The sequence below is a fragment of the Solanum pennellii genome, chromosome 4 (genome assembly GCF_001406875.1).
Source record: "Solanum pennellii chromosome 4, SPENNV200".
Lineage (NCBI taxonomy): Eukaryota > Viridiplantae > Streptophyta > Magnoliopsida > Solanales > Solanaceae > Solanum > Solanum pennellii.
This window is the reverse complement of record NC_028640.1, coordinates 45,343,812-45,355,475: the sequence shown is the minus strand read 5'-3', so window position 1 is coordinate 45,355,475 and position 11,664 is coordinate 45,343,812. Positions and strand designations below refer to the sequence as shown.

The following is an 11,664-nucleotide window of genomic DNA, read 5'->3' as shown; positions in this document are numbered from 1 at the left end:
TTTTTATTAATGAGTTTAAGTCTTCCGCATTACTTTCTGTTGATATTAAATTGAAATGTTAAGGTTTAGATTGGTTGGTTCGCTCACATAGGAGGGTAAGTGTGGGTGCCAGTCGCGGCTCGGTTTTGGGTCGTGACATCACATAATGGTATAAGAAACATATATGGGTTCTTACAAATGATGCTCATCAGAATCAATATAAGAAACTAACATGATTATGATGAAACTGGATATTCCTACTCCAGTGGAGGATGCGGAAATTGTTTAAATTTAGCATTTTAGAGTTTATCGTATTAAGCACTTAGATGAGATTGTCCCTAAAGGTTAAAGGACTCATGAATCAGAGGTAAGATTTTGTTTATTTTTCTGCTTTCAATTTATAGGTATGAATCCACAGTAGTTGATTGTAATACTTAAACCCTAAACCCTACTACTAAAGAAGGATGTTCACTTTTTAAAATACAGTTTATAATGCTATAATATCAGGTATATTAAACAAAATCATATGAAAAGAAAAAGAGTTATAAGATAGCCATAACGAAGTGTCGAAGGGACATCAAGTGGTTGATATTATACCTCAAATCAGTTTGCCTTTTGATAACTTTTAACATTAGATAGTTTGGTTGTAATACATTCGTCTCAAGTATATTTTGTTAATGTATCAATTGATTTATTCCCATCAATCAAAAGAGAATGATGAGAAGATTTCACCTTAGTTACTTAAAGTCATATTCATGCCACAAGATTTGACTTTAATTTTTTTAAGTCATATCTATAACCAAAACTTTTATGAGGTTATTTACAGTGTAGTTAAAAAGTAAGTAGTCAATGGTAGTGTTTCTACTAATAGCATAATAAGTACTCTACCTATTAAATTCAAGAACAATTTATTTCAACTTATTTTTTCCTTCTTCATTCTTTTTATTTCTAAGAGCATATTAGATTCCATCCCTTCTGTTAAGTCTTAGCAAAAAGTAAACATTTTTTTGTAGATGTGCTAAGGTGAAGAATTGCAATAAGCTGCTTCTTGAGATGCAACTAATATAGAGATGTACAGTGAATAATGGAAATAAAAAGAGAAAGTGCAAGAGCGATATATTATTGTTGTTTGCATTGGCAGCAAAATACAGGTTGATATTTGAAGAACAAGTCGACACTTGCTACTTTACAACTTTCAAGACGAATGAGAAACAACAAATAATCTACTCTGAATGAAGTTAGTCAGCAAACTCAAAGCTCCTTTCTATTCTTCCTTTTGATAAATGTCTATTATGTGTACAACATCATAACCAAGAAAAATAAGAAAAATTCAGTATGTTGTTGTCTGCTCATTTTTTGGAGAAAAAAGAAGGGTTGAATGACTATTTTCAATAATGAAGGGTTCATTTTTTAAAGTGAAGTATTTTTTTGTGAAGACATTAACCTCGCCCAATATAAAATGTTGGCAAGGGCGTGCCCATCTAGTACATATAATAGGATAGGTGAAAAGTGTCACGTGTCAAAACCACAAGAAACAAACTTTTAAATAATTAAAATTATTAATTACATGTAATAGGATTAAATAATAAATTATTTTTTTATTTTAAAAATAATTTTAAATATAGTGTTGTAACGGTGTGTGCTTCCCCTTTTTTTTGGATTTTTTAAACTATTTTTTCACAACATCCTTATTTATAATAATAATAATAATAATAATAATAATAATAATCTATATACATATAATAGGAGAGGTAAAAAGGTCATGTATCAACACCACAAAAAACAGACTTTTAAATAATTAAAATTATTAATTACATGTAATAGGATTAAATAATAAATTATTATTTTATTTTAAAAATAATTTTAAATATAATGCTGTAACGTGTGTCTTCCCTTTTTGGGGGGATTTTTTAACTATCTTTTCACAACATCCTTATTTATAATAAAATAAATAAATAAATAAATAAATAAATAAATAATAATAATAATAATAGTAATAAAAATATTTACTATTATCTAATAAAAATTATATGGATTTTATATAAAGAAATATATTAGTAATTAATATTATCTAAGAGGTAGTTTATATATTTATATATCTATATCTAATTTCTTAACTTTTAAAATTGCCAAAAAAAGGGTAAGAAATTGCAAATACTACAAAAAGTTACGTATATATAGGTACATATATAAAAATTCAAAGACTAAAAAATAGTTACAAAATCTTACGCTTACGAAATCACAATATTCAAATACAAATTAATATTTATTGAAAAAAATATATTTATACAATTAAATAGAGAGTTTTAAAACTTCGTTGTCATGTTGCTAAATTAAGATTAGATAAGTATAACCAATTCATTTTGAATTTTGAATTTTAAGCTAGGGATGTATTAATTATTCAAAAATTTTATAAAGTCCTAAACAAAATATAACTGACCACTTTAAAATTTTATTAACTTTAAACTTCTCATATGGAATTGTTGAAAGAGATTTACTCTTAATTAGACAAAGAGCTCCTAAACTTCATTTTGTCAAGGCAAGTTGTCATATATTTTTAGATTTTTATTTCTTCATCAAAATTGAATAGTAATTAGCGTTTTTTGTTTGAGGTTTTAATTTTGTGAAATGAATTGTATATAGGTAAATGTGTATTATAGCAGAATGATTAATAATTAGTGCTCAGACAATTATGAAGAAACAAAAAAAGACAAATGTAAATAAAAAATAAAAATTATGTGTGAAGAATGTCACAATTGAAACCATTGATGAATATTGTTGTGGATTGCAAGAATGACATGTTATAAGATGCTTAGATATTTTATCTACTTTCTTTTTTATTTCCTATAAACACGACAAAGAATAATTTTATGTTTCTTTGCATATGTATTTTAAGATTAATAATTTCTCTATTTATTTATATATGTATTTTTTAAATAATTGCTTACAAAGAATTTTTGTTGCTTTAAATATTTTTGAAACAAATCTATAATGTATAAAGCACATATAGAGTTTTTATTGCTTTCAAATTAAATTGAAAAAAAAATCTATAATCTATAATCTAAATCTAAATTATTATAAAGACAATAAAAACATGTTAGTAGAATCTTCATCAAATATAAGCTCAGAGAATAATGTTATGTGTCTTTGTACATGTATTTTTAAGATTAATAATTTCTCTTTTATTTATATATGTATTTTTCAAATAATTGCTTACAAAGAATTTTTGTTGGTTTAAATATTTTTGAAATAAACCTAAAATCTATAAAGCACAGAGAGAGTTTTTATTGCTTTCAAATTGAATTGAAAGAAATCTATGATCTATAATCTAAATTTAAATTATTATAAAGACAAGAAAAAACATGTTAATAGAATCTTCATCAAATATAAGCTCAAAGAATAATGTTATGTGTCTTTGTACATGTATTTTTAAGATTAATAATTTATCTTTTATTTATATGTGTATTTTTAAATAATTGCTTATAAAGAATTTTTATAGCTATAAATATTTTTTAAATACACCTAAAATCTATAAAGTACCGAGAGAGTTTTTATTGTTTTCAAATTAAATTGAAAGAAATCTATAATCTATAATCTAAATCTAAATAATAATAAAGGCAAGAAAAAACGTGTAAGTGTTATGAAACTATATATATTTAGAAGAAGAAGAAAATAGGGAGAAGAGAAAAGACTTCTTATTTCTCTTGAAGTATATTCAGGATTCATATATCTTTTACAAATCTTATTTACAATGAAGGAAAACCCATTTATTTATAGGGAAAACCTTACTTGGTCCCCAAGTAGGATTCCTAACCATATCCTACAAGGACTCCACATAATTAGACATTCACTATAATGCAAATTGTTTATAACACTCCTCCTTGAATGTCGGTAGATTATGTGCCTCATTAAAACCTTACTAGATAAAAACCCAGTAGGAAAAAAATCTAGTGAAAGAAAAAGAGTACATATATCTAATAATACGCATTATGGATGCCTCATTAAAAACCTTACAAGGAAAACCCAGTGGGACAAAACCTTGTGAGGGAAAAAGAGTACATCGCGTATTAACTCCCCCTTATGCGAACATCAATTCAGAGACTAAAATCTTCGTTTTTCAAGCTTGTGCACCATCTTCTTGAAAGTTGTAGTTGGTAGAGAATTGGTGAATAAATCAACAATAATATTACTTGAAGAGACATGTTGCATGTTGATATCACCATTCTTGGGAGCTCATGAGTGTTGAAAAACCTTGATGAAATATGATTTCTTCTATCTTGCTTTATGAATCTTTCCTTCAGGATCAAAGATTTCTGCAAGTTCCTTACTTCAACTCCTTTAAGCAAATAATCTATTGTCAAGAGTTTCAATTCTAGTCATCAACTTGCATAATAATACTTGTATATGTTCTATGCATTTTGAATCTATTTAATCCTTATGAGGATGATAAACAAGTTTTCCAAAAACTTGTATATGCTTTAGATTTTGAACCCATTTGGATATTTACATATCAATTTTGTCAAGTAACAACATTCAATATTAGATGTATGACATCTTCTAGTGCCTAGATTGCAAGTCAAATAAGCTTTCGCCTACCAAGATGCATCATTCCACTTTTCACTTGATAATTATTTCTACACAAACATGCTTTAATAGATGTAGAATTCATATCCTCATAATCTTTTACAATATTGCGCGCTATTGTATCAAAGATATCGTCAACGATATATCATTTTGTATCGATTCACAATACGACAAAATTTATTGAGATCTCATCACTTCATTATTTTTAGGTAGCTACCCCTCTCATGAGGTTTCATAAAGTGTTGTGTCGTAGGCTCTCCAAGAGCACATTATCTTATTATTATGATCATTTTGATTCTTTGATCCTCCACCTTTTTCAAGGATTATTTTATTTAGAATTGATTAGTCTATCATGCTTCATGCATGTCATAGACTTTATCCTTGAGGGACATTCAATAGATGTATTTACAACTCTTGTGTTGCTTCTAGTGTCCCCCTTATGTTAGACAAACTAACATATATCTCAATCTTTTGGAGAATCTATTTTTGTGCATCATTGTATATTCGTTGATTATATACTATATACCAAAATAATCAGATGAAAATATTTGGTCCCTGACCATAAATAAACAGAAAGAAAATCTGATCATAATTTGTTGGTTTGATGCATAAAATTACTTTTGTATGCGGTATCATATTTCAGATCAACACATGAAGTTTTACTTTCACAAGCAATGATTTCACTATCTCAGACATTTATTGTCACAATATCTTGAGTATTTATCAATATTATCAAGATAAATTATCTTGATTACATATTCTGAAATTGTGCTCTTAACTAATTATTTTTGCACAAACAATTTTGTGAATGTCAAACTACATGTTGACAACAAACGCACATGTGATTATCTTATAAATACATCTTTTTATCATATCACATGATAGGTGAACGGGCCCATATTCACCTTTTATACTTTTTAGAATTTAGGGATTAAATCCCAACTTTAGTTGATCCAATCAACTTTATCATGAGAACAAGCAGCGTAAAGAATTCTGGAAGAATCTTCTAGTTTTTCAATGTATGTCCATTACTCAGTATGCACATCTTTGGGATGACCAAATTATTCATGCCAACTAATAAAATTAGTAGCACTCGTAAACTCCAAGTTTACTACGCCATGTGCCTTTTGCTTTAGTAAATTTCTAATTTACTATTATATGAGTAAATTTCAATTTTGTTACTCCAAGAGTAATTTTTAGATTTATTTTTTCTCAAATACTTCACCCTTTAGGTGAGTCGTGATCCCATCATTGAATGAACTAATCTGAAGAAAATTGTGCATATAACATATTATTTGTGCCAACATTTTTGCAAACATCAAGTTGCGAGATAATAATAGGCACACATGAGACCATATAGAAGAAACATTTATTAGGACCATTAAATATCTAAACAATCGACTAGGTGGATGACTAGGTCCACAAATATCTGTATACGTTCCTAGGACGCAAAGAATTCAATCTCAACTTTCGTTTATGATGGTCTCACAATTAACTTGACTTGTTAACAAGCAGTACAAGAAAATTCACGTCTAGCATGGTGGCTTATCACCTCATTCCCTTTAAAGAATGGATCTGTATTTTTACCATTTATCAAAGACTCTCATTCTTCATGAATGGAACACAATCATCTAAGTACATCAAATTTTGATAACTTAGTACCTCATTCCATATTCATGTGCATCATTTAATCAATTGACTTCTTTTAGACATTTATGCACTGCTACATTCACTTTGGGGAATGGTTCTGCTTCAACGAGATATATTTCATGACTAATTTTATCAAAAGCTCATTATTTCCCTTAGAGCCTGTTTGGCTCAGCTTTTAAGCTGGTCAAACTGACTTAAAAGCTGGTTTTTGACTTATTTGACTGTTTGGCAAGTTTCAAAATAACTTATTTTAAGTTAAAAAAAACTTATTTTAAGCCAAAAGTTAAAAGCTGGGGTAGGGGTGCTTTTTTTTTTCCAGCTTATAAGCTGTTTTAAGTTGACCGTACTTTTACCCTTTTGCCCTTAATATTTTTATATAATACCCAAATTACCCATCCTTAACCCTAACATTCTCTTCCATTTTTCCATTTTTCATTCTCACGCTTGGCAGCTGCTGAACTGCTTCTTCTTCTCCAAAGTTTCGACTGCTTCTTCTTCTTCTCCAAAGTTTCGGCTGCTTCTTCTTCTTCTTCTTCTCTTTATCAAGTAAGTTGTTCTTCTTCTGCCTCTTTCGTTTTCGTTCTGTTTTGTCCATTTTAATATTGATTTTTGTGCTGCCTCCGACTCTTCTTCTACCTTTTTCTTTGTTATTAATGGATTCCATACATGGTTTCTCCATTGCTCCTGTTTTGTGTTTCAATTTTGAAAATATAACTTCCGAATTGGTGTTCTGTTTTCTGTGCGTGTTCTCTATGTTTTGAGATGGATATTGAATGTTAATTTACAGTGTTTGATGCCTGAAAAATATTATCCGTTACTGGGTAGAAGATAGTTACAAAGACCAATTCTTTATCACAAAAAGACCATCACATCACACTTAAAAAAACAATCTAGTTAGCAAAAAAGCAAAAAAGAGTGCCCTTTTCAGAATCTAGAAAATAGTTACAAAAAAGAAGCAAAGAATGAATTATCACTGTTATTACAAGGTGGCACAAGAGTTTCACAAAAGGAAGAAATAGTTTGAATTTGAGAAGAAGAGAAGCCATGTGTATAGCTACTGTTAATTCTTCATCCTTTTAATGAAGAATGACATTCTGTTTCCTTCACCATATTTGTTAGTAATACCTCAGCTTTCTTGTTTTTGAGTTATCATATAATGTTAGAGGCTAAAAATGAGTATTTATAGTGTTTGAGTTTATTTCATATTTAATTGAAATAAAATTGAAATAAAATTATAAAATAGGTTATTCGGGATTTTAGTATTGTTATAGTGAAATTATTTTAAGATAATTTGTTCTCGAACCAACGAATCTTAAATGTGCTCCTTCTATTTTTTCTTTGAACTAGTTTAATGTTATTTTAAATTTTCTTATCAGTTTCATCTTCAGATCAATTACACCATGTCTGAAACACAAACTAATGCTAAGTGGGATAATGATGCTCATCTCAAATTTATAGAGTTATGTGAATTAGAGATTAGGAAAGGAAATAGACCAAACACTCATTTATCTAAAGATGGATGGAAAAATACGATTAAAGCATTCTATGAAAAAACGGGAAGACGTTATACAAAAATACAAATGAAAAATCATTGGGATGGCATGAAAGCTGAGTGGACTCTTTTTAAGCAATTGATGAGAGGAGATACAGGTATAGGATGGGATGCCACTAAAAATACAATTATGGCAGATGATGATTGGTGGAAGCGAAAAATTAAGGTACAGTTTTCACGTTGTTTTATATATCTTTTTATTTATTTTAAAGTTACATTTTTACTTACTTAAATTTGTTGTTTCATTTTTTGTTATAGGAGGATGTTCGATATAGAAAATTTAGGAATAAGGATCTTTCACTGATATGGTTTCGCTATGATGCATTATTTTCTGATATTGTTGCTACGGGGGAAAGAGCACGTGCCTCAAATCAATCCCAATTTTTTGAAAGTGAGGTAGATTATGACGAAGAAAGACAAAATGGTATTGATAATGATGATATGGAGCACTTCATTAATACTAATAATGAAGGGGGTGATGAAAGTGATGATCCAGAAGATATGAATTCTTCTATGTTTCCTAAACCATCAATAAAAAGACCAAATTCAACTGATGGTATTGGAACTAGTAATCAAGTGAAAAAAAGTAAGACAAAATCTACAGCTGCATCAATGAAAGAAGATATGCAATCTTTACTAGAGTTAATGTCTAACAAAAGTACTGCTACATCTCATGCGGTAGATGATCCCACCATTGATAAGTGTATGGATTTTTTGGCAAATATTCCCAATATTTTTGAAAGGGGTGAAATGTACAACTACTTTGTGAACATGTTTCTTAAAAAAGACATTCGACAAGTGTTTCTTAAGATGCCTACGGATGAAGTTCGAAAGTCTTGGATGGAGTATAACTATGAGTTATACCTTAAGAAAGTGTGAAAATGTATTGTTATTGAAAAAGTAATTTATTCTTTTATGTTTGACATTATGCTTGTACGCATGAACTTTTTTTATTATCTTGGATTTTGTTTTGGACATTATCATTGTATGGTTAATTTATTTTAAGTGAAGTTTTAATTTATATAAATATGTTTGTTATGTTGAATTTATGTAAATGTATATGTTGTGTTGAATTTACATATAGGTGTTTGTTATGTTGAATTTATGTAAATGTAAGCAAGTAAAAATATGTGTCATTACTTGTGAAATAATGAAACTTTTATACTTTTGATTTTTTTTTTAATTGAAGATATTTTTATTTGTAGTTAAATGGAGGATTTGGACTTTACCTTATCACCTCATTTAAGTGATTTGTTAGATGAAGAAGATGAAGAACTAGAACAAAGTAGGAGAGAGCAAAACGAGAAAGAATGGATGTCTCTATGCCGGATAGCAGGTAAATACATTTTAATGTATTATGAAAAATACTTATTCAAAAAACCTTGTCGTACATCAAAGCGTTCCGGATATATATTTATTCAAGAGATATTACAAGGAAATGAAACTCGTTGTTATGAAAATTTTCGGTTAAAGAAGGTGGTGTTTGTTAATCTATCCAAAGATTTAGAAGAAAAATATGGACTTAAGCCCACCCGTGGAATGTCCATAAATGAAATGTTAGGCATGTTCTTAATGACTTGTGCACATGGAGCGGGAAACCGAATGATACAAGATATCTTTCAACATTCGGGGGNCTATTATAATATAGATACTCAAAGGGACATCGTACTTGCTACTATGGCCATTCACAATTATATCAAACAAAAATGCAATGTGGATGATGCATTTCAAACGGCTGAGGATGAGAGATATATTCCATCGGTTGACTCCGAATTTGGCTCAAGTTCAAACACTAACGATGAAGAAAACAACATGGAAGAACAAAATGATACTTATTGGACGGGACTTCGTGACATGATTGCTAATGAAATTGGTAACGTTTGATGTTTGTATTATTTTAGTTTTTCCACTTTTATGTTAGTAAAGTGTTCTCTTTCATTTTGATATTTGTATTTGAATCAAACAACTTATTTTTGAAATATGAAGTATTCTTCTTATAAGTAATTTGTTGATAAAGAAGTATGTGGATGGTAGACACTATTCAAATTATATATTATTAAAATGTAAAATAAGTTGCACATATAACTTATATCAAAATTTATATTCCTCTTATAAATAATTTGTGATAATAAAAAAATATGTGAATGATAGACAATTATTATTACCTATGGATGAAACTAAAATAAATCTTAAATCGTTCTTTGATCTATTTAAATTAAATATCTTTAAAATCTATAATAAGTTTATATTCCTCTTATAAATAATTTGTAATGAGAAAAAAATTGTGAATGATAGCAAAATATAATTATTTATGGCTGTAAAATATAAATTAATTAACTTTTATTATGTTAACAGCTTTAAGGGCATTTCAGACATTTTGATTTAAAAAGCTATTTATCAGCACTTATTTGCCAAACACATTAACAACTTTTTTTTTAACTTCAGCACTTTTATCCAAACACATAACTGCTTATTTTAAAAATAAGTTTCAGCACTTTCAAAAGTACTTTTTTAAAGCTGCTTTTATTAAGCCCATCCAAACGGGCCCTTAGTCATCATTATATCATCAATATGGTGCATTGAGACTCAAACCCAACGTCTTATGCCATAAATCAATGAGGGACTTAAACCCAACATCTTTCATCACAAAGCATCAAGACTCCTGATATCTTACCCTGTTGGTGCGATTGGACGTAAATCCATCGTCTTATTCTTTTGGTGCGATAAAAATTAAATTAATCGTCCTACTCACAATGAGGCTCAACCTCAAGCCTTTAAAATAATTGCAATTTTATCACTTTTGATGATCATTAATATGATCACATATTATAATTACACACAAAATTGAGAATATTGATTTCTTATAATCAACACTAGCAGTTAATAGATATAGTTTAATAGATCACGTACCTCATATAAAGATTGAAAACATATCTTTCACTAAATTGTGCTTATTTAATTATTAAAATAAACTAAGAAATTCTCTTCCTAATCGATTAAAATTAAACGTATAGAAAGTCGACAAGTCTCTTTAAATACTTACTTTAGATGGTACCTCCAGATCTGTTACATAAATAATTATAACATAAAAATAAATCATACCTCGAAGATATAAAAACCTTATTGCATAACTTAAGCAAGATCTCTTTTGCACGTTTCCCGTCTTTTTCATAATTCTTTAAGAATAAAATAATCGTGCTGATAACGTGTTATGAAACTATATAAATTTAGAAGAAGAAGAAAATAGGGAGAAGAGAAAAGACTTCTTATTTCTTGAAGTATATTCAGGATTCATAGATCTTTCACAAATCTTATTTACAATGAAGGAAAACCCCTTTATTTATAGGGAAATCCTTACTTGGTCCCCAAGTAGGATTCCTAACCATATCCTACAAGGACTCCACATAATTAGACATTCACTATAATACAAATTGTTTATAGTAGTTAGTAGAATCTTCATCAAATATAAGTTTTTTAAAAAAGAAGAATCGTTTGCCTTTTTTTTTCCTGGCGTTAAATTACTTTTATTCGAATTTATTAAGGTTATTTTATTTAATAAATATATTTTACAATTTACAATATGAATTTCATACTTCTTTTGTTGAATATTAACTTAGATTTTTCTTTAATGACTTTCAGACTTTATAATGTTGAATTTTACATGAAAGATCATAAACTGTCTCGAATATAATACGATAAAAAATAAAATATCTCTCTTTATATATATATATATAAAAGAACACCTCAAAATTGTCACGACCCAAAACCGAGCCGCGACTGGCACCCACATTTACCCTCCTATGTGAGCGAACCAACCAATCTAAACCTTAACATTTCAATTTAATATCAACATAAAGCAATGCGGAAGACTTAAACTCATTAATAAAAGACAATTCAAT

General features: G+C 28.4%; 1 protein-coding gene across 1 annotated transcript; it reads left to right on the top strand.

The window, feature by feature from the left end:
* Positions 1-7,601: 7,601 nt before the first annotated feature.
* LOC107017539 (L10-interacting MYB domain-containing protein-like) lies at positions 7,602-8,644 on the top strand. Its single transcript, XM_015217720.2, has 2 exons — positions 7,602-7,931; positions 8,024-8,644. The coding sequence occupies exons 1-2, from the start codon at positions 7,614-7,616 to the stop codon at positions 8,642-8,644; spliced, it is 939 nt and encodes a 312-aa protein (XP_015073206.1). The 5' UTR covers positions 7,602-7,613.
* The last annotated feature ends 3,020 nt before the right edge of the window (positions 8,645-11,664 follow it).